This window comes from Schistocerca serialis, chromosome 8 (genome assembly GCF_023864345.2).
Source record: "Schistocerca serialis cubense isolate TAMUIC-IGC-003099 chromosome 8, iqSchSeri2.2, whole genome shotgun sequence".
NCBI lineage: Eukaryota > Metazoa > Arthropoda > Insecta > Orthoptera > Acrididae > Schistocerca > Schistocerca serialis.
Window position 1 is genome coordinate 341,392,497 of NC_064645.1, and position 25,369 is coordinate 341,417,865.

The window sequence follows — 25,369 nt, forward strand, 5'->3', positions numbered from 1 at the left end:
GAGTTCTGATTTTCATGTGAAACTATTTACTATTCTCAGAACCACAGATTCTAATATTACATGATCCAAAAAATAAAAGAATACAACCATCAAACTCATGTTCTATAAGATTATTAATATACAACATGAACAGCAAGGGTCCCAAAACACTTTCCTGGCACGCACCTGCAGTTACCTCTACATCTGGCAATATCTCTCCATCCAAGATAACATGCTGCATTTTATCTATCAAAAAGTCCTCAATCCAGTCAAAAAATTGCTTTTGATATCCCATATGCTCATACTTTTGACAGTAAGCATAGATGTGATACTGTGTCAAATGCTTTTCAGAAGTCAATAAATACTGCATCTACCTGGCTACCTTAATGCAAAACTGTCAGTATGTCATGTGAGAGAAGTGCAAATTGGTTTTCAAATGGCCAATGTTTGCAGAACCCATGCTGGTTGGCACTGAAGGTAATCATTGCTACTACAACTGTGTCATGGTCACTGATACCAGTTTCGATGTGAACATCCTCAAAGAAGTCAGGTCTATTTGTTGCCATTAGATCCAATATTTTCCTTCATGAGTGGGGTTCCTATCTATCTGTCCTAGATAGTTTTCAGAGAAGGCATTTAGTAATGTTTCACAGGATGTCTTACCATGCAGGAGAATTGCCCCAATGTAATCCTTGTACTACTGGAAAGACCATTCTGTTGAAGATACCTCACTGTGTTTGAGCTCAGAATATGTTATAAGATTCTACAACAAATCTATGTCAAGGATATTGGACCGTATTTTTGTGATTCATTTCTTTTATTCTTCTTGTAAACATGTGTGACTTGTGCTTTTTTCCAATAACTGGACAGTTTTTTGTTTGAGGGATCTACAATAGGTTATACTTATAAGGGGGGCTAACTCAGCTGAAAATTCAGTATAGAACCTGACAGAGATTCCATTGGGCCCTGGAACGTTGTTCACTTTTGATGGTTTTAACTATACTCAACACCACTTATACTAATACTTATTTCATTCATCTTTCCAGTAGTACAAGGATTACATTGGGGCAATTCTCCTTGGTTTTCATTTGAAAGGAACATTTGAAAATGGAATTAAGTATTTCAGCTTTTTCTGTGCTAACCTCAGTTTCAGTTCCTGTCTCGTTCACTATCGACTGCACACTAACTTTGGTACCACCAACAGCCTTTACATACAACCAGTATTTCTTTGGGTTTTGTGAAATAGCATTTGACAACATTCAGTTGCAGTAGTCATTGAAACCATCACACATTGCTCTCTTAAGAGCTAAATGCATTTCATTCAGCATCTCTCTATCAATAGCCCTACACTTTGTTTTACACCTATTATGCAATAATCTCTGTTTCTTCAGACTTTTCTTCAGAGCCATAGTTCCCCTAGATGCTTATGCCCTGTGCTGAAAATTTCAAGTTCCTCATTGAGATATGACAGAACTGGCTTTTTATTTAGTTTATTGAACATATATATCTTTCTCCTTGGTTTATTTGTCCTTTGTACTTAGGTAATCATTGCTACTACAACTGTGTCATGGTCACTGATACCAGTTTCGATGTGAACATCCTCAAAGAAGTCAGGTCTATTTGTTGCCATTAGATCCAATATTTTCCTTCATGAGTGGGGTTCCTATCTATCTGTCCTAGATAGTTTTCAGAGAAGGCATTTAGTAATGTTTCACAGGATGTCTTACCATGCACACCATTAAAAAAACTGTAATTTTCATAATTAATTGTTGGATGATTTAAGTCTCCACCAATGATTGTAGTATGATTGGGCAACTTACATACAAGTGAGCTAAGGTTTTCTCTGTAGTTTTCAGTTACATCAGGTGATAAGTGTGGTAGGTAATGTAAGGATCCAGTTATCATTTTATGCAACACTGCTGATACTGAATCTTGTCCAAACAATCTCACATGCATCTTATTGACTGCTTCAGCTGATTTTGTAGTTTTTACTGCACATAGCAAAGTGAACTTGGCAAATGAATCAATAAAACTTAGAGTGTGGTTGTACTCTTTGTGTATTGACTGAAGTGGTCCAATATGATCCCTGTGATTAGCACACAAGGGAATAAGGGACAAAGGAAACCTGCCTTCTTTGCTGATCTCCTATTCTCAGTTAAACAATTTACATAACTGGAGATCATTCTTTTCTCCTTGTTAATCAAATCTGGCACACGATACTCTTGTTTTACTTCCTCTTCAGTTCACTTAACTGCACAATGTCTGTTCTGATGCTCAAGCTTGAGGATTTCATGCTGTGTTGCATTTGAATTGACTTACCCAATTCCTTTGACCCCTATTGGGGCATAAGGTATCCAGGAGAACTCCCCAATCGCTTCTGTCTTCATCCATTTCCCTCAATTCTGCCCAGGTATTGCCAACTCTTCTTGCTTCCCCATCCACCATCCTCTTCCATGTACTTGTAGGCCTCCCTGTCTTCCTTGTTCCTTGGAGATCCCATTCCAGTGCCTTCTTTTTGATTGCTCCATTTGACTTTCTCAGTGTGTGCCCCAGCCATCTCCATTTTCTCTCACATATCTGCTGTTCTTCTATAGGTGTCTGGTTTGTTTTTCTCCAGTGATCCTCATTACTTGTTTTTTATGGTCATCAGATATTCATTATGTGCTTGATACACCTATTTATGAATCTCTGTGAACTGTGATGTTTTACTATCTGCTTTCCAACTTTCACTGCCACACAGAAGGATAGCCTTGACATTTGTATCAAAAATACGAATTTCACTTTTGCATGTGATGTTTCTGTTTCTCCATACTGGATACAGTTGTAGGAAGGCAGCATTTGCCTTATTTATGTGGTTCTTCACATCTTCTCTGGCTCCACCATCTTCTGTCACCATACCATCCAGATACAGGAATGAATTGACAATCTCTGCTTGCCACTCCCTGACAAACAATTCCACTTCCATGTTCCCACAATTTATTATCATTTTCCTTGTTTTGCATATGTTTATCTTGAGCACAGCAATCTCTGCTTCTTTTTTCAGTGAGTTAAATTTAGCTTCCATATCTGTCAGCCTTTGACCTAATAAAACAATGTCTGTGAAAACCAAATCATCCAGATGTTCATGAAACCCCATTGGATTCCTTGTCTTCTACCCACAGTAACTTCTCATAACTGAGTCAAGGACAAGTAGGAAGAGTGTTGGTGAGAAAATACAATCCTGCTGGATTGCAAATGTTACCTCTGTTGGATCTGTGAGATTCCCCTTGGGATCACACAGCATTTGTAACCACCATACAGATCTTTGATAATGTTAAGAGTCTTCTGTTATATACCACATTTCCATAACACATGCCGCAGCACTTGATGTTTCACAGAGTCAAAGGCCTTTTCAGAATCAGTGAATGTTAGTTACGTGGCTGCCTGGAATTCTTTGCTTTGCTCTGATATGAGCCCCAGAATATTAATAAGATCAACACAACTGGGTTGTGCCTGAAAACTGACCCGTTCTTTACGCTGTCAATTTTCAGTTGAATCTTTAATCCTATTTGAAATATCTCTGGTCAGGACCTTACAGGGGACTGACAGCAATGTAGTACCATGTCAGTTGTTGCAGCTGACAAATTTATTTATTTCTTTCTTTCTCTCTCTTCTTTTTTTTTTTAGCTTTACCACCAATCCACTTTTTGACTTTTTTGAGAATTTCTCTTCAAGCCAAATATGCATCAGCATGGGATAGAGCATTTGAATGATACATTTGGTATTGTCTTTCAACAGCTCCAGTGCTATGCTGTCTAGCCCTGGAGCCTTTGATTTTTTAGGCTTCTTAAAAAATTCCTGATTTTACCCATGTGGGACATTGCAGATTTATGTCTTGATTTGCTTTGACTTCCTATGGAACATCCCTCACCTGTTCCTCTCAGTTGTCTTTACAGTTTAACAACTCCTCGAAATGTTCCTCCCATCTCTGTAGCTGTGCCTGTTGGTTTGTAATCATCACCCCATCCTGGCTCTTACCTAGTCCTTCATGTCCAAAGTTCTTCATTGAGAGTTGTTTGGTGGTATTGTACAGCTCTTTATTCTTGATGACAAGTCCTTCTTATCCAGAGTCTATTAGAATACAGCACAGTCTGTTACAATTTTAAAAGATATTTCTAGTAAACACACTCTAATTTCTTCAAGGCATTAACAATAGCTATAGCTCCAAGCTCATAGCTACTGTATTTTTTCCTCTTGATATGTTGTTTTATTAATATACAAGACTGGATGGAACATGTCATTATCTGCTGATTTTTGTAATAACACAACTCCAAAACAATCTTTTCGTGTGTGTGTGTGTGTGGGTGGGTGGGTGTGGGTGTGGGTGAGTGGGCAGGTGGGTGGGGCTGGGTGGGTGCCATTTAGTTTCATATTTTGGCCTGTAATCAATTAAAGCTGGATTGCATGAAAGGATATCTTAGAGCATCTTGAATGTTTGTCTCTGGTCTTCTTCAAACCTGTATTCTCAATTATTCCTCAGTAAATCACTCAGAGCTCTGGCAATAATCAAACAGGAAAATCCAGAATGGAAAGTAACAATATTATGAAAAAGATAGTCGCTACTGACACACACATGACAGCAGTCTCTGGCAGTTGAAGCCATGTGAGTTGCATTTGCATGAGTGTGGGTGTGTGTGTCTGTCATCTATTTTTGACAAAGGCCTTGCTGCCCGAAAGCTTATTTTGTGACAGTCTTTTTGTTGTGCCTGACTGCAACTCAGCCTCTCCACTATACGGTGAGTAGCAACTATCCTTTTCATAATATTTTAGAAATCTGGCAAATATAGAGTAGTCCAAGGAAACTGAAACAACTGCAGCTTGACAAGTGCACTGACAAATGCAGCTACTAGTGCTGACACTAGCAACCTCCATTTGTGTAGAAGGATTCATGTGAGACTACGCTCAGCGGATACACCATGACTTGGCAAGCACAAACTGTAAATTAATGTCGCTCCATGGTTCAATGATGGTTGGGGTGAAATTGACAGATCATTGCATGATACTATGGGGAACTGTATGTTGGCAATGTCAAGTGAACAGAAGAAGAAATTTGTTGATTTGTAACCCAATCAGATGATCTGGGTTTAGATGCTTCCCACACTTATCAATTTATCAAAATGTTCATTATCTGCTGGTGAGAGATCTGTCCTTGCCAAAGGCAGAAATTTTGTCATTATTCTGTGAGTTATGTCCATGGCACAAATTACAGTTATTGTGTTAGCAGGCATTCATGGTCTGGATGCAGTAATAGTTGAAGAAATATATATAGAAGTAGTAAGAGTATTAGCTGACATGAACCCTCCAAAAGGTAAAGTGACTATGGGTGAAATGAATGCTATAAAAAAATCAGATAGAGAACAATAATATTATAATTCTCCCCACTGGCAATGGCTATGCAACAGTGGTTATGAATGTGACCAACTAAGATACTGTAATCTGACTAAGGACTCCACTGGCAAAGTTCTTAAAAGTTTACATGGTTAATAAATCAAGCCCTCAATTGAACATAGTGCTCAGAAACATCTATTCAGATCAGTTACACTACCACCAAGATTTTATGGGTCGATAAAACTTCAAAGGAAAACATCCCACTGAGACCTATAGTAAGTGCCAGTGGTTTGCTAATCGACTTGATTGCAAAGTTATTGACACTACTTTTACAACTGCATGTGGGTCAATCAGTCTCTTACATCAAGAATTTGGCATGTTATATGAAAAATTAAATGGCACAGTGATCCAGCTGGAGGATATTGTAGTCAGTTTTGATGTGGTATCACTTTTTACCATGGATCTGCTTAATGAAGTATTGGAACAGTTTAAATATTGTCTCATGACCATTTACTTCAAATGGAATGAAGAGTTTTATGAACAGATTGATAGTGTGACTATGGGGGAGCCCCTTACACCAGGTAATAGCAAATTTTTTATGGTAATTTGAAGAACAGGCATTAGAAACTGAAAAAAGATCTATTATGTGGATGGTACATTTTTGTTGTGGAGACATGTCAGAAATAAAATAAGTCATTTTCTTGAACATCTCAATGAGATTATTTGAATATTCAGTTCACTATGGAGGAGAATGTAGGTGACAGATTACATTTTCCTGATCTGCTAGTCTTCAAGAAAGAAGATGACAGCTTGGGGCACACTGAAAACCCATGCATACAGATACCAGTATTCAAATCCTCAACCATAACAAAAGCCAATTTATACAATAATTCTCCCCACTGGCAATGGCTATGCAACAGTGGTTATGAATGTGACCAACTAAGATACTGTAATCTGACTAAGGACTCCACTGGCAAAGTTCTTAAAAGTTTACATGGTTAATAAATCAAGCCCTCAATTGAACATAGTGCTCAGAAACATCTATTCAGATCAGTTACACTACCACCAAGATTTTATGGGTCGATAAAACTTCAAAGGAAAACATCCCACTGAGACCTATAGTAAGTGCCAGTGGTTTGCTAATCGACTTGATTGCAAAGTTATTGACACTACTTTTACAACTGCATGTGGGTCAATCAGTCTCTTACATCAAGAATTTGGCATGTTATATGAAAAATTAAATGGCACAGTGATCCAGCTGGAGGATATTGTAGTCAGTTTTGATGTGGTATCACTTTTTACCATGGATCTGCTTAATGAAGTATTGGAACAGTTTAAATATTGTCTCATGACCATTTACTTCAAATGGAATGAAGAGTTTTATGAACAGATTGATAGTGTGACTATGGGGGAGCCCCTTACACCAGGTAATAGCAAATTTTTTATGGTAATTTGAAGAACAGGCATTAGAAACTGAAAAAAGATCTATTATGTGGATGGTACATTTTTGTTGTGGAGACATGTCAGAAATAAAATAAGTCATTTTCTTGAACATCTCAATGAGATTATTTGAATATTCAGTTCACTATGGAGGAGAATGTAGGTGACAGATTACATTTTCCTGATCTGCTAGTCTTCAAGAAAGAAGATGACAGCTTGGGGCACACTGAAAACCCATGCATACAGATACCAGTATTCAAATCCTCAACCATAACAAAAGCCAATTTATACAATAATTTAGTGGATAGAGCAATGAACATCTGTGAATACATATCATTACCTACACCAGTATTCAAATCCCCAACCATAACAAAATCTAATTTATATAATAATTTAGTGGACAGATCAACAAACATCTGTGAACCAGATTTGCTCAATTCAGAATTGGAATATCTTACCAAGAGTGCATATTCATCCACTGAGATAAAAAGAGCTTCAAAACAGCCACAAAAAGATCATATCAATATAAAGGCATCTGCAAAATCCCATGTTTACCAGTCATTCATTAAAGATATTACTAAGCACATGGAAAAGATCTTGATGAAATGGAATATTTCTATAATGTACAAACATAACCAGAAGATAAATTAAGAACTAAAGTTGGCCAATGATATGTGCATAGTACTGGAAAAGCAGGAATTAACAGGATGCCATGTCACTGTCAATACATATAGGTGGGTAGTATGAAAAGAACAAACAAAAAACAACTAGAACAACCCAGAACCTACCATTTTTAACCAGAGATTACCTCCAAAATTCAGTTATCTATTTTTGTAGCTCTTAGTTTTCTGATTACAAAAATTCCCACTTGTTCTAAGAAACGTGTTAGCTGGCTAATTATTCTACCCAGAAAATTATGTAAATTAGCCAAATTCGTTGCAAAATGGATATTCCTGCAACAGTCTACAAAGTATTAACAAATTAGACCATATAACTTTGTCAGTTTCTAGTTATCTAACACACAGTTAAACTAGACTGTTACTAAGCTCACTGTGATTCAACTGCCACTAATCTGGAACTTTTTCCTGGTACAAATTAAAAGTTAATAGTCAAATTCAGTGCTGTAATTATTCATATGCTCTTCTTTAAGTAGGAGAAGATGGCAGTGCATCTGGTAGTCGGTAAGTTTTCAACAATTATTCAGATGCCCTTCCATAATTTGGAGAAGAAGACAATACTTCTGTCTACAGGTATACGTTATTATGGTAACATAGTGTAATATTTGTATTGATAAAAGTGCAATCCAGACTTAGTCACAAGCATGTAAATATTTGTGTGTCAAAGTTAGTCATGTAAACATCTTTATAAAATTCTTTCAGCAATCTTCACTTAGACACCAACTTGCAAACAACTCTGTGTAGAAAGATTTTTGTATCTCACTCTGCAAGTAATAAATTATTGACAAACATCATTTAAACTGTGGCTGATGGGCATCTAATATATGTAGAGATATGGGTGTTAAATTCATTACTGAAACTGTTCATGAAGTATGTTTCCACTGTTAAAAATTGTTAAGTGTAGCTGCTGGCCAGTGACATGTGAATTGCATACAAATTCAGGTGAAGAAGTGGATCATTGTAATGTTTTTTGCTAGTAATGTTTCTCTACAGTGTTGAATCAATCATTTAACAATCAGGGACAAAACATTGGGTTTCAGCAAAAAAAGCATCTGAGATATTCATCTTTTGGATCTGCAGCTCTTGTCCTTTCTTTCTGCATTTGCAATTAAATTATAGGATTTAGGTTGTGCCTTTTTACAAACACACTGCTTTTTCTTTTAACCCAAACATGTTTCACCACCTCTGTGCCATCATCATTTCACTGAAAAAACTGTAAAAAGTGAAAATATTTTATGTTACAATTGATTAAACAAAGTGAGGCCTACAGAAAGTTTTTGTTAATTTTGCTTCTTACTGTGATTTTACATTATGTGGTTCTGCAGGACCAAAATAAAATATAAACAAGAATATATACACAAAACATTTTGACACACCACAAATCACATTTTTAAAAATCAAGGATTGTGTTAAATTGTCAATGAAATTTACATTTACATTATTTGGTTTGCAGATGACATGCTATCAGTGCTGGAAACTATAGAGTTGCCCTGAGAAACCACATAAAGTAAAATCACGGTAATAAGCAAAACGAACAAAAACTTTCTTTAGACCACACTTTTTAAATCAATTATAACCTAAAATATTTTCACTTTTTACAATTTTTCAATAAACAAAAAGCCCATTGATGATGGTACGCAGGTTCTGAAGCATGTTTGGGTAAAAAAAAAAAAAAAAAAAAAAGGTGTTTGCAGAAAGATGGAACCCATACCCCATGTCTGTAATTCATGTCGTAATAGTCTGGAATATTTCTATAAGTGAAACACTTCCAGCCATGAAAGTTGTTAGTGCTAGTCAATATTTTTAACAATCTTTGAGCTATAAGGCCTAATGGACTTTTTTGTATACGTTCCATAATATTTGTGGGATAATTTTATTAATGCACAATAAAATCATGGTGCCCAACACTATAAAGACCTTATGTGCAAATAAATATTATTATCACTATTCACACCAATGAATAGGATACAAAAGTCTTTACTTGTATGGGCAGGAAAGAAGATACATACCACAAGACATGAATGGACACCAGAACAGTGTCCTAGCCAAGCTATCTCTAAAAGATTCAATCCTCTTTAAGGATGACAATTAATGATCTTTAAGTATAAAACCTCCATGCCAGCAGTTAGATTAAAATTAATTTAAGTGATTATCTGCTAAAGAAACTTTTATTGAATGAAGGGGAAAACTGAACATTCTCCTATCTCAAAAACACTTGTACATTGAAAGCATTTTCCAGATTTTGAAGAGTTCAGGGTCAAATGTATTTTATAAAAAATTTCAAGAAATAACACCTAAATACAGTTTTGACACCAGGACAAATCACAGAATATCAGCCAAGATTTTTATACAGTAACAATTATGCATCCAATTGAAACCACTATTGTCAAAATACAGAAATTAAAATTTGAGTATAATAACTATAATCACTTTTGGTCTGTTTTCTTTTTAACTCCATTCACATAGACATAGGATTATCTTATCCGCTGTATCAAACAGCTAAGCTTTACGGTAGCATAAGCTATACGAAAGTGCAATCACTGTCAGGTAGACTCACCTTTGAAGCCATTTCTTCTTGAACTGAAGAGCAAAGATTTGCCAGTCTGAGATAGCTGTCCCATCAATCAGTACAGGTCCTGACACAATTCCTTTCCTCTGATCAAAAACACCACTGTCAAGTCTTCCATAGTTAACACGTCCCCAGTTCTCAACTAGTATGTCTAGTGTGTGTGGAACACTGGCTTCTGCACTCAATGTTGTGCTGGCATTACTGTAAGCATTATTACATTATTTAAACAATGATGATGATTCCAGAACAAATTCTCACTCTGTAACAGAGTGTACACTGATTTGATTCTTTCTGACAAATAAAAATGATGTGCTTGTCAAGGGTTCAAAATTGGAACCTCTGCATTTCACATAAGTGTACTATGAACTGAGCTATCCAAGCATGTCACATGGCACATTCTTACATCTTTTAAAATCACCATACACTCTCTGTAGAGTGAAAATACATTCTGGAAACAATCCCCTAGACTATATCTAAGCCATTTCTCTGTAGTATACTTGCTTCCATAAGTGCTAGTCCTGCAAGGAATGCAGGCAAATTTCTGTGAAGTATGGAAGATAGGAGAAGAGATACTGGAGGAAATGAAGCTGTGAGGGCTAATTGCTTGGATAGCTCAGTCAGTACAGAAATTGTCCATGAAATGCAATCATCCCAAGTTCCAGTTACAGCCCAGCACACAGCTGTAATCAGCCACAAAGTTGCAGTGATGATGGTATGATAGAAATTTGTGACAATATTCTAATAATGAAACAAATAACAAACAGATGATTAATAATCTTTCTAAAGACAGAGGACTGCTGTGTCACAGATCATCTGTCAATATTTAAGAGAAAAGGACGCCAAAAAGGATAGTGAACTCAATAGTAATTCTAGTGTAATGTTTAAAGCTTTTATTGGAACAAAAACTGAGTAAAGTCTATTATGTAGATAGATGTAAAACAGCCTGACTGCACACTTCTATTAAACCTTCATGTTAATGAATGTTGTCAAAGAAATGAAAATTTTTAACCCTCATCCCTTAAAATAAGATGTTAACAAAGGTTTAATTAGAGTAAAACCCTCTTTATATATGCGTTCTCCCGCCACTGCTTGGTGAGTAGATTTTTTTGTCTATCTGTATTGATATTAGCCTAAAAGGTCTGCCACTGCTGACAGATCATTGGAAAGCCTCTTTTGGTATGCTGTGCAGCTGCTCTATCAAATTATGCATAATGTCTTCCCTGTTCTGAAATATGGGTTCCTTTCAGAGTCCTTTTCACTTTAGGGAAAAGCCAGAAGTCACTCAGTGCTAGATCAGGGGAGTAGGGAGGCTGACAAATCACAGCCATGTTGTGTTTGGCCAAAAAGCTCTGATTTATTTGGGAATGATGAATGGATGTGTTATTGTGCCGAAGCAACAAACTGTCTGATGTCCACAAGTCCAGCCATTTGCATCTCACTGCTTCAACAAAGTGATGCAGAACCACTTGGTAGTTACTCCTTCTTGACATTAGTACCTTCTGAGATGTACTCATGATAACCGTGTCCTTGGAGTCAAAAAGATGGTCAGCATGACTTTCACATTCCTGCACACCTACCCCTATTTTTTGGGTCTTAGATATGATGGATACTTCCACTGCAATGACTGGAACTTGTTACTGAGTCATACCCATAAACCCAGGACTTATCACCAGTGCTCATGGTGTTAAGGAAGTTGTGATTACTGTTCACAGTATCTAGCATGTCCTGTGCAATGTGCAAACAAAATTTTTTCTGCTCTGTTGTTAGCACAAATTTTACTGAGTTCCACCTGAGGGCCAAATGTTCCATTAAAATGGAATTAACAGATCCAATACTAATTTTAACCTTGCCTACCAGTTTTATGAACATAGTTCATCTATTCTGGATCACAATGGCCCTTACGTGATCAATAACAATGTCATTTCCAGATGTTGAGGCCCTACAGGAACACACTTCACACTTCACTTCTTTCCCTGTGTAGTACCCATTGATTTGTCCTCAAACACTTGGATTCAGCTCCAGAATCACCAAGCTTAAAACAAAATTTGTTGCAGTAATAATGTTCCACCTTTTCTGTCATTTTGTCCACAACAAAAATTCACAGACTACCACATACACATGTACACTTGCCAACAGCTAACTAGTGACTGGTAGTAGTTTCCACAGGTGTGAAAAAGTCAGACACATGCACAGCACATGCCTACTACCATAGAGAGTGCAAGAGCCCGGATTCCGTTGTTGATTTCAACAATAAAAAGGAAGATTGGGTACTTTTTGAACAACATTCATATATACATGCTGTTTATCTGCTACTATTAGTTTGCTCTGTTTTGATTAGAATGCAATTTTTCAAAGAAAATATTTTCTTACATCTATAAATACAGAGTTACATTTACAGCACATTATTAGTTGCCACATATATTTATAACAAACTAGCTGATTACCCAGTGTTGCATGGTACATATTTATTCCAATCTTCCATTAGTATAGTTCCCCCTTTCCCCTCTGACCATCTCCACCTCCACCCACATACTGTCCACCACCTCCTCCTACCCTTCTCTCTGTCCATATGCACCTCCCCCCACTCTCTGTCTTTCTGCTCCTCCCCCCTCTCTCTGTCCATCTCATTCTCCCCATTTTCTCTCTCCATCATCAAGTTATCACCTCCTCATCAATAGCAGGATGGTGGTTCTTTGCCCCACAGTATTCCTTTCCAGGTAATAAATAATATGTGTACTATGTTTGGCTGAAATTGATCTAGGCATTAAAGAGAAACTTTCTTCCCATAGCTTTGCTGTAGTATTCACATGTCACATATATTTTATGTATATTTACCATTTTTCACACACATTTGTACACACATTTCACCTGTATCTGTAGCAAATTTACCCTGCCATTCCATTTTCATGAAGCTCAATCCTTACATTTTCTGAAGAGTGTACTTATATATTTGAATACAGTCTCGGAAATGTGTTGTAAATAGGGTGAGTAGAATGGACATAATAAATCAAAATATTCTGCTTGATGCGGCAGTTATTCATGCAGCTCAGTATTTATAATGCCATATCTGCTAGACTATGTGTTGTACAACAATATAATTTTGCATGTACATTTGGTGTTGTATGTGAATACTGTATGCAAAATATGTCACAAATAAAGTTAGTAGTAAGGTAGTAATAAATTAAAACATCATGCTTCATGCCAAAGTTTTACTGCACGAACAGCAAAAATGTAGTAAGTGCTAAACATTTTGTCCTTTCATCATTCTCTCAGGGTTGTCAGCAAGAAAAAGTTACATAAAGGTTTGAAATTATCTGTAAGGTTTTCTGCAAGCCACTAAATGCTCTCATTCTTAAATACTAAATGAAAAAAAGCCTAGGTATTAGCACGTTGTGGGCTATACTTCTTTTTCACCCCCACTACTATCCCTTTGATAAGTAGGTGGTACTTACCTACACACTGATTCTTTCCAGGCAATGAGTAATATGTGTACCAATTTTAATTCAAATAGGTCCAGTAGTTTAGGAAGAGATGTGGAATGTACATACACATATTTTTATAATACATACGGATGCTGTTATTTGCCCTGTAGCTAACAGAAGTTTTCAATCCCTGAATCTAGATACTTAGATAATTTGCAGATGGGTAACTAATTAGGCATGTTTTTATTCTCTTTTGAATTGCTATGGATCTCAGTTTCTTGCTTAATGTTAGATGGAAACTTATAGAATTTCATACCACCAGAGTACATAACTCTGTTCTGAATACTAGGCATGGAGGCAAAGTCTAAATGAAAATAATTTTTGAGACTTGACTGAGTAAATTACAGTCAAGCTGAAATGGATTCTGTTATCAGCAACATCATCCATTAAGGAGTAGATGTACTGGGAAGTGTGTGTAAGAGTTTCAAGATATTTAAATAGGCTTCTGCAAGATGTATAGTTATCTACTTCACACAATATTCTTCTTGTTCACTTGTCTACATCTACATCTGAATCTATATTTTGCAATCCACCATGAGTTGCATGATAGAGGGTATGTTCCATTGTACTAGTTACTAGGGTTTCTTCCTGTTCCATTCATGTATGGAGTGTGGGAAGAATGAACTAACACTTCAGTTACTTTAGGTGCATTGCACCAGAAGATAATTCCATAGCACATCAGGGACTGAAAACATGCAAAGTAAGTTAACACTCTTGTCTTTAGTTCAACACAATGAGAGATGTTTCTAAGGTGATAACATACTGAACTGTGTTCCTTGATTAGGTTATATGTGCGGTGGACTCCATTTTCACTTGATATAAAGCTGGACCCCAAAGAACATTACACATTGTGCTTTATTCAGTATGTGTCCATAGATATCTATTTCTGATGCTAAACAGTTGTCATTGCTTTTTTGAAACTATATGATATGAGTCTGTGTGAGTTTGACTTAAAATGCATGTAGACCAGTGTAGCTATCATTTGAGCTGTGTTTGGTAGAGTTGAGTTTGTACCTTTCATTAGAATGATTGTCTTGTCAGCAAATGTTACAGTTCCTGAACCACCCTATAAAAGTCATTGGAAGATCATTTATATATGCTAGAAACAGGAGTAGGCCCACTACTGAGCCTTGTGACACTCTGTGCATTTTTTTCTCATTCTAAGATTACTTTTATCTCTGAGATACAGTCCATTAATGAGAATCTCTGTTTTATATTGCAAAGGTAAGGTCCCACCTTGCAAGAGGGATGTCATGAATTGCATAACACTTTAGTTAGCTAAATAGAACTTCGAAATCAACACAATCAAAGTCTTTGGCAAGATCACAGAATATTCCAACAGGATACTTTTTCTTGTTTAGGTTTGCTAATACTTCACTTTAGATGTCTTGTATTCCCTTCTCTGTTGCAAATGCTTTGTGAATACCAAACTGAGACGCTATTAACAAGTTCTGCTCAGCTAAATGAGTCGATATTCTGTAATAGGCATTTTATCAAAACCTTTTTGAAAGAGAGAAAGGAGTGATATAGGTCTGTAATTAGGTGTGCTTTCCTTACCTGCAGTTTTTTAGATGGGTGTTAAGTATAACACATTTAAGTCCTACTCATTACCTTTGTTCCCAAAAACCAAAGTTTTTCAACTGTTCCTTTGAAGTTAGTGGTTCAGTTATGTTTTCTCCATCAATGAGAACTACTGCTAGATCTCGGACATGACCAATAATTTGTAATACTGAGTTTTCTCCAATTGTTGCAGCATTCTTTCGGTACAGCACAAAACCATAACTTTGCCCATTGCCATTGTTGATGTCAAGAAATTCCATTGTCAGAATATCAGTTGCATTAACACAATCTCCAGCATCCTAAAAAAACATTAAATATGACAATGTAAATAGTATCATCTGCAGAAGAATTAAAGTATATCTTTGAAAAAACATAAAATAAAATAAAATAAAAATCAGGCATGAAATGTACAATCATACACTACAATATTTCCAGTTCATAGACTGAAAGCATGAGTCTCATTTATGCACCTAGTTTTTAACCCTTTGTGATCCACTGTCAGACTAAGTCTGACATTACAATTTTCTTCAAAAGCTCTGCTGCTGGATGATGTTGGACACATTTCCATAATTGTGCTTTCCATCTGCTATGTTGTTGGAATTCACTAGGCACATGGTAGCACTTAGTATGGAGATTTGAAAATTCAAACCATGTTGCATTTGCACATTTCTAGTATGATGCTTGCTGGCAGGAAACTTGTAGGTGTTGATGACATTGCCAGGTGGCTTCTTGAAGACATTGAGGATGAAGAAGAATTTAGTGCCAAAAATGACTGGGAAGAAACATCCACTGTGTGCAGTAATGTAAGTTCTAGTGGATTAGAATCTACTGGTTGAGTGGAAAATGATGAAGACACAGCCTGTAGCAAATACCTGGAAAGTTTATCATGATGGTGGCAGTGATCTTCCTTTTCCTGTCACACAACAAGGTTTCACCATTCCTCACAGATCTTGAGCAAATTCCAAACTTGAAATATTTCCAGCTCTTTTTCACTGACAGTTATATTAGTGAAACTGTGAAGGCTACAAAAGTGTATGCTAAAGGAAAGACACAGAAAGTCTCTCCACTTACAAAACACTCAATGTGGCACTTGTGGAGGGGCATTTCATTAGAAGAATTTAAGGCTTTTCTTGATGTAACATTGAGTTTTTTTATAGTGGCATGAACACACTAAATCTAAAATTTAGTATTATTATTCATTTGTTTTTCTATTATTTGACCTGCTGATGTGTGTAGTTTACTTTAAGCATCAACATAAATTTACCTTTGCATAAAGAAACATTCAGAAATTGTCTTGGGTGATTACATAAATATTGGGAAAGTTAAATATTGATTTTCACTTCAAAATTTGAGCCCTGGGTATCCTACACCTGTACTCAGTGTTCTAATATTGTGCTGTCTTGAATAGTGTCAAAATTAAAATTATGTTTAATGGAAATCCCATGCTTAATGTATTTCAAAATACATGCAATTGTAACAGAGATTAAATTAATGTAAAAATATGTAAACTTAAAAAAAATATATATCATTAATTTCCTGGGCTGAATAAACTTTTGGTAGCAGCCAACAGCCAGGCAGCAGAAGTAAAAATGATAAGGACAGGAACAATGTATTAAACTGCAATACACAAATTCGAGTGTCATCTCTAATGTCCAGATGTAGCCTAATCAGACACAAGAAAAAGTGTGGTTTGTTTGGTAATTGAAATTAGCTTTTGTTTGTTTAGTATTGATTGTGTATTATTTACAAGGATTTACTAGGAGGGCGGGGAGTCTCAGTTCTCCATAATTGCAGCTTTGCTTCTTCATCAGTGATTATTAGTTTCTTTGATGTTCTAAGGAAACTTTTCCTTGATCTTAGTAATTATGGGTAGGGTTCTTTCCCATGCATAGGATGCACTTTTTCTGTTCCAATTTCATTCTTTCCCTGTCTGCTGCTGTTTCTCTTCAAACAGAAGGTGGTGCAATTTCTGCGAGGTGGTAGAGCTGTTCTACTGGAGTTGACTTCAAGCAGCCTATTATAATTCTGCAGTGTTTGTTTAGGGCAATATCCATCTGTTTGGCATGTGTTGACTTACACCAAACAGGACAGGTATACTCTGCAGTGGAGTAGCATAATGCCATTGCAGAAGTTCAGATGGTTGCAGCTTGACTGCCCAACTTTAATCCAGACAGTTTTCTCAGTAGGTCATTCCTGGTGGAGAATTTTGATTTGAAATCCATGCAGTGTTTTTTGAACATTAGAAATCTATCAAATGTTTTGGAGTGTTACAGTGTTCCAGTTTCACCCACGAACATTCTATCTTTAACTTGTGGTCTTTGATAGGTTTGGTTTAAGCTGGTTTGTTCTGTAGTATTTTTGTAGGGTGATTTCAATTCAATTTCTTTTGGATCAGTGTTTGTGATTTTGGTTACCAGAGTGAGATTATCAGCATACAAGAAAATCCTGCAGTTGGGGCTGTGGGTTGGTCATGCTTCCCTGAGTAAGGTCATTTTACTGTAACCTCTATCAGCTATGCTCTTCTTGGAGGTCAACAAAGAATCTTCGGTACTGCAGAAGATTGGCAGTGAGCCTTGTGAGGGGAAATCCTTCATTAGTTTGTAGACCTTGTTTAATAGTAACTGGTGTTTGTCTATGTCATCTATGGAGGGCTAGGATGCCTCACCATTCTGGCTGGAAAATATTTACAGAATCTTTGCCCCCTCTTTGTGATGAGAATTGGCCAATCTGCAAGTTCTTGAATAGGCTGAGGTCAGGAATGACAGATCCTGGGCTAACCTGACAAGATGGGGATACATTAAAAAAATAAAAAAATAAAAAAAAATGTGACTGCGGGGAAGAACAGACTGTTCAGCATATGCTTCAGTGCCATCTGTGTTCAGCCACCTGCAGAGAAGATGACATTCAGCAGACAACAGAAAATGCACTGGAAGTGGCCAAATTTTAGTCAAATATTGTATAAACTGTGTTGATCCATCAATAATTTTATTTACTGTTTTTTATATATGTTTTCTGACATGAGAATAATAATAATTTATGAGTTTGCACTGAGAAGGGAAGGAGTTTGTCTTCTGGGTAGGTTTAAAATGTATGAGGCAATGAGGGATTTGGGAGTTGGGGAGGTGATGGAATGGCAGTAGAAGCGAAAACAGGTGGCACTCAGTAGCAGTAGTGAAAATTGGTCGAAAAGTGGAATGACAGTTACATGTTACATAATTGAGGAAGGGAGATGGGTGTGTGTGTGTGTGTGTGTGTGTGTATGTGTGTGTGTGTGTGTGTGTGTGTGTGTGTGCATGTGTGCGTGTGTGCGTGTGTGTGTGTGTGTGTGTTATTGAGAGAGATAGATATATACATACGAGGGCAGTTCAATAAGTAATGCAACACATTTTTTTTCTGAAACAGGGGTTGTTTTATTCAGCATTGAAATACACCAGGTTATTCCCCAATCTTTTAGCTACACAACACTATTTTTCAACGTAATCTCCATTCAATGCTACGGCCTTACGCCACCTTGAAATGAGGGCCTGTATGCCTGCACGGTACCATTCCACTGGTCGATGTCGGAGCCAACGTCGTACTGCATCAATAACTTCTTCATCATCCGCGTAGTGCCTCCCACGGATTGCGTCCTTCATTGGGCCAAACATATGGAAATCCGACGGTGTGAGATCGGGGCTGTAGGGTGCATGAGGAAGAACAGTCCACTGAAGTTTTGTGAGCTCCTCTCGGGTGCGAAGACTTGTGTGAGGTCTTGCGTTGTCATGAAGAAGGAGAAGTTCGTTCAGATTTTTGTGCCTACGAACATGCTGAAGTCGTTTCTTCAATTTCTGAAGAGTAGCACAATACACTTCAGAGTTGATCGTTTGACCATGGGGAAGGACATCGAACAGAATAACCCCTTCAGCATCCCAGAAGACTGTAACCATGACTTTACCGGCTGAGGGTATGGCTTTAAATTTTTTCTTGGTAGAGGAGTGGGTGTGGCGCCACTCCATTGATTGCTGTTTTGTTTCAGGTTTGAGGTGATGAACCCATGTTTCATCGCCTGTAACAATCTTTGACAAGAAATTGTCACCCTCAGCCACATGACGAGCAAGCAATTCCGCACAGATGGTTCTCCTTTGCTCTTTATGGTGTTTGGTTAGACAACGAGGGACCCAGCGGGAACAAACCTTTGAATATCCCAACTGGTGAACAATTGTGACAGCACTACCAACAGAGATGTCAAGTTGAGCACTGAGTTGTTTGATGGTGATCCGTCGATCATCTCGAACGAGTGCGTTCGCACGCTCCGCCATTGCAGGAGTCACAGCTGTGCGCGGCTGGCCCGCACGCGGGAGATCAGACAGTCTTGCTTGACCTTGCGGCGATGATGACACACGCTTTGCCCAACGACTCACCGTGCTTTTGTCCAGTGCCAGATCACCGTAGACATTCTGCAAGCGCCTATGAATATCTGAGATGCCCTGGTTTTCCGCCAAAAGAAACTCGATCACTGCCCGTTGTTTGCAACGCACATCCGTTACAGACGCCATTTTAACAGCTCCATACAGCGCTGCCACCTGTCGGAAGTCAATGAAACTATACGAGACGAAGCGGGAATGTTTGAAAATATTCCACAAGAAATTTCCAGTTTTTTCAACCAAAATTGGCTGAGAAAAAAAAATGTGTTGCATTACTTATTGAACTGCCCTTGTATATATCAAAAAATGTGGAAGGAGAGAATGGTTTGTTATGTATTGGCGTAAGAAACCACTTATGAGCAGTTGGTGTCACTATTGCCATGGATAGATTGCTGTGGACGTCTCTGTGTTTATGCGTATACTTAAACTAGAGGAAGAGTAGTACCTCTGAAGTTACAATGCCTGACAAAAACAAGGGAAGAACCCAGAAAACATGGTCAGATGCTGGGTGTGTACACTATCAGTGGGTATGTAAATGATTAAAGCTGCAATTCCATGTGGCAGGTAGAATGGCCACCAGAGTGTATTATTGTTGTTCATGTTTAGTATTGTTATCAATACATATACAGTTGTGTACAGTGTAAGATGTTGAGTAATCACTGTGAAGAACAAGGAGATGTCACATGCTCATCCATGATACTGTTATCAGCACCTGACAGCATTTTAAGGGAACCTCATTGTGGATTTTCATTTGGCCAACTAGTCAAATCATGCAATATCCAGATTTGTGAGACACTGAGCTGTGACAGTGACCCAGTGTCATCATCAAAGTCCAGTCTACCATGTTTCCCCAGCACAAGGAATTACCACCGTATTGTAAACCATACACATCTGTGTCTCCCATATGAAAACAAGTAATGGACTCCCTCCAACATTCTGTGTCAGCCCACACAACTGGTCACAACACTTAAAACTGCATTTGGAGTGGTACCATGACCAGGAAGCATCGTCTGCTGATGAATGGTGTCACATTGCGTTCATCAATGAGTCATTTTTCTGTATTATACTGGATGACCATCATCAGTGAGTATGACAGCAACCTGAGGATAGGTGCAGTATATGACTGCATACTTTGTGGTGTTATGAAAACCTTGGACTGAACAGTCTCATGAGTTGTGCAATGTTTGCTAATATTTTTAATTTAAAGTTTACCATAGTACTACCTTAACCAAATAGTAAATCCAAAATTCTAAGTTCATGAAGTGTTAATGATATTAAAATTAGATTGTACATCTCTTTCAGCTAAGGCTGTAACAAAAGAGAATGTAGCTAAGGTTACCACTTGTGCAACTAAATCATCCAAATTCAGCTGTCCAAGAAGAGGGACATCAGGATAGGCCACTTTAGTAGTCTCTTTTGGAGCATCTGCTTTGAGGAATTTCTTGGGAGCATATTGATCCAAAAGCTCTTGCACTGCTGTGTACTTGTCTGTGTAGTCACCTGCCTCTGTCAGTGGTGCATCATAATCTGAAACCAAATAATAAAGGCTAAAATATTTCTGTAGTTGTTGATAAAGAGGCAGAATGAGGAGAAGTCCATAGGAACCTGCACATTTATTCAGATAATAGTTTTTGATCTCCAAAACATTTTTGGCATGCAAAGACTTTAGAATGAAATCCTGAAAGTTTATAGCATCACCTGTAGGAAAAATATTCATTCCACTACTGATTCATATGAATACTTAGGCTGAACATCTGCCTACTACGTGGAGGTCTGTCTTTTGCCTTGCTCACTGGCATCACCCAACATGACAAACTGTGTTAACCTAAGACAAGAAACTTTCTGGCAGATTAAAACTGTGTGCCCGACCAAGACTCGAACTCGGGACCTTTGCCTTTCGCGGGCAAGTGCTCTACCATCTGAGCTACGGAAGCACAACTCATGCCCGGTCCGCACAGCTTTACTTCTGCCATTATCTCGTCTCCTACCTTCAAAACTTCACAGAAGCTCTCCTGCGAACCTTGCAGAACTAGCTCTCCTGAAAGAAAGGATACTGCAGAGACATGGCTTAGCCACAGCCTGGGGGATGTTTCCAGAATGAGATTTTCACTCTGCAGTGGAGTGTGTGCTGATATGAAACTTCCTGGCAGATTGAAACTGTGTGCCCGACCGAGACTCGAACTCTGGACCTTTGCCTTTCGCGGGCAAGTGCTCTACATCTGAGCTACCGAAGCATGACTCACGCCTGGTCCTCACAGCTTTACTTCTGCCAGTATCTGCCAGGAAGTTTCATATCAGTGCACACTCCGCTGCAGAGTGAAAATCTCATTCTGTATGTAAAGACAAGAATGTTGGCTTATATTGCATACTCATATTTTCACTCCCTGTTGTCTTACACTGTTATTTTCTGGGCCAGTGCACCAAAATTAAATAAATTATTTATTCAGCAGCAGTGAGCAGTAAGAATACTGTGCAAATTATGTAACCATAATTCTTCCAGAAGCCTTTTTAAGGGTATTGGAACTCTTAGAGTTATTTTACTTTTTAATTGTTTTTGTTGCTGATAAGCAAGATCAATTTCAAATAAACTGTGGTATATACAGTCACAATAAAAGACACAAAAATAATTTTCATTCAGACTTTGATTCCTCTTCCAGAGTTCAGAGTGGAGTTAGTTATGTATGCTGATGGTAAGATATTCAATAAGCTCTTGTCTAACATAAAGCAAGAAACTGAATCCCTACCAGTTCAAAGGCAAATTAAAAGTATCTCTCATTAACCACTCTTTCTACAACTTATGTGAATATCTAGAATCAGGAATTTAAGATTTCTGTTAGATACATGGCAAGTAATAGTTTTTGTTATAAAGCTGTGTAACAATTTACTAGATGAGGACTCAGCATGTATAGATGTAATACCATTGTAATCAAATAAATATTAAATTGTTAATAATAGATACACAGCTAATAAACAATAAAAGTAAGGTGGCAGCAGATTTTTTTTCCAAATAACAGCTATCTTACTAATTTACTACATTAAATTTGTATGATATAAACATGAATAGCACTAAGCATAATGGGGGTAGTTTCTTGTTACTACAGTATATGGCATAAGTCTCTTATGACATCTCTGTCTCATGTTAATGTATATCTTGACTTGTTCCACATTCCTGATGATTCTCCTTCTTGGTGGTATTCCTGAAACCATAAGTGAGGAACAAGGAATTGGACATCCATATCACATCACAAAATGTGGAAGTCAGAGGCTCACCCACTCTGTAGAATAGGATAAGTGGCAATCTGTGACAGATTAATCATATACAGTTGATGTACCTGAGACATATTGAGTCTCATTTTTATCTGTGGCAATGAAGTAGTTTAATGCAATGAATTAAAACTTTTGCCAGCACCAGAAATCAAACCCAGGTCTCTTGCTTACTAACCAGGTGCACTAGTCATCACACCAAACTGACAAGCAGCAATGACAACTGCGTGATTATCTTTATATGTCTCTATCTCCAATAAATATAGCAACCCATGCCTCAACCCCTTGCTATTCCCCATCTAAACTTGCATCAGTGTTGCCAAGGCTCTCCAATGTTGGAAGAGCACCTTAACAGTGAGCAAAATGGGGTTAATCCTACCTAAATCCCAGGTATAGGTGATACTTTAATCATACATAGTTTATGTTCCTGAGACAAATTGAGTATCACTCCTTTATCTATGATAAAGTGCCAGTGTGATGTAATGACTAGCACATCTGCCTTAGTGAGCAGAAAACCTGGGTTCAATTTCCAGCACTGGTACAAATTTTAATTCACTGCTTGAGCCTACATCATTGTCATAATCTGTGAGAGATCTTATGAAACAGTACAATGTTCCGTTGATCACCCAGTGACTTTGTCAGTTATGATTGTAGTTGGAATATTCACCTGGGCTCCCATGGGACCTGTGATAGAAATCAGCGGCACCATGACAGCTGTGGACTATGTGAATGTTATTGTGGATCACCTGCATCCCTTCATGCTCAATGTCTTCTTCAAAGGTGATCGCATCTTCTAGCAAGATAACTGTCCATGTCATACGGCCAAAATTTTGCTACAGTAGTTTGAGGACCATTTCAGTGAACTTATGTTGTGTTTTCATCACCAAATTAGCCTGATCTAAACCTGATGGAACACATCTGGGATGCCATCTAGGACCACCTGCACACCCTCAACTACCAGCCTGCAGCTTACCTGACCTGTGCATAGATACCTATTGCCACATACAATCAGAAACTTACCAAGGACTTGCTAAATGCATGCCATCTAGGAACACTGCCATGATGTCTTCCAATGATGAACCAACATGGTACTGAACAGGTGGTAATGAATGTGTGTGCTTATCAGTGTATATCAAATGATTTAAGTGGTTTGGTTTCCATCCATGAATCATGCCAAGCATGCAGTTCCAGAGGCTACAGTTGAATAAATCTGTACTTCATTCCAGCAGATTTGTGGCGGAATAAATAAACTCTGTTAGTCAAAATGCCTGACTTTTTAAACAGATTTCTATCAGACGGTCATTAGTGTACACCAAATATTATTTCTACAGCACAGTTTTGAGAAACGAAGACTTTCTTTCTGAAAGATGAGTTACCCCAGACCATTATTCCATATCACATTACTAAATGAAAATATGAATCATATATCAACTTACTGATCTGTCTCTTCCAGAGATTTGCAATGATTCTAAATGCAAATGTTGCTGAGATAAGTTGTTTTAGGAGTTCAAAACCAGCTTTTCCTAGTTTAAACATTTATTGATATGATTTTGAAGTTTCTGCACTGTTTTAATATTTCTTTACCATGTGTTACACATATCACTGGTGTAGTACCTCCAAATGTGCTGAACTGAATATGTTGTGTCTTTCTACTATTGAGAAGGGACCATTCACAGAAAACCAGTCAATGATACTTCTGAGAACACTGTTTACCATTTCTACTTTTTCTGCATGTATGCTTGGATTGATTAAAATAAGCAAAAAGAACTAATTCTTCTTGTTGTATATTAGATGGAAGATTATTTATATACATGAGGAACTATAATGATCATAAGTTTGAGCCTTGTGTAACTACTTACATGATTTCTCCCCAGTCACAATAATGTCCCCTGATTACATTGGTTGAATAACTAAGTACAACTTTCTGCATTGTTTTGGTTGGAATGACATTATACATTGACTGGGTATACCATCAATCCTGTGAAACCTTGGTTTATCTTACCATTAAGTTAAATGCCTTAGACAGGCATGGAAAAGAAAACTGGCACTATTTTATTTTACACTTGTAAAATTTGGTGAGTGAGTGTGCAAACAGCATTCTCAGTAGAACAACAGTTTTGAAACCCAAACTGTGATTTACTGAGAATATTATTGTTGTTCAGGTGAGATACTATTCTAGAATACATCACCTTCTAAAAAATTTTAGAAAATGACATCAGCACTGAAACCAGTTGATTATTATTGACATATCTCCTATCATCTTTTTTATAGAGGAGTTTAACAAAGACTTTATTGCAATCTTTCTAGATGCCTTACATACTTTAAATAAGACTGGTTGATTGGCTGATTTTTATTTGGTCCCATCTGATTGCATTATGTACAAAGGGTGTACCTGTAACAAGGGACAGGTCAACTTAACTTAGTATCTTCAAATATTTAGCTTACCTATTACAAAACATAACAACATACTACAAGTTATTTATGTACACCATACTGCAATATTTTTGAGTGATTAAAGTGCATACATACAAATAATATTAACATACAAATAATATTAACTTCCTCATTCTTTACACATATACCATACTCCTCTGCACTATAAAATTCTTTCTCAATTATGTAACACTT

General features: G+C 37.3%; 1 protein-coding gene across 1 annotated transcript in view; it reads right to left on the bottom strand.

The window, feature by feature from the left end:
- The window catches only part of LOC126417011 (beta-galactosidase-1-like protein 2), a 116,538-nt gene that overhangs the window by 14,045 nt on the left and 77,124 nt on the right, over nt 1-25,369 (bottom strand). The window contains exons 9-16 of the mRNA XM_050084899.1: nt 20,769-21,004; nt 20,701-20,726; nt 17,346-17,519; nt 16,626-16,737; nt 16,146-16,244; nt 15,724-15,987; nt 15,126-15,373; nt 10,021-10,233 (exon numbers count right to left, since the gene is read on the bottom strand). Of these exons, the coding sequence (XP_049940856.1) occupies nt 10,021-10,233; nt 15,126-15,373; nt 15,724-15,987; nt 16,146-16,244; nt 16,626-16,737; nt 17,346-17,519; nt 20,701-20,726; nt 20,769-21,004 (1,372 nt within the window). The remainder of the gene's footprint in view (nt 1-10,020; nt 10,234-15,125; nt 15,374-15,723; nt 15,988-16,145; nt 16,245-16,625; nt 16,738-17,345; nt 17,520-20,700; nt 20,727-20,768; nt 21,005-25,369) is intronic.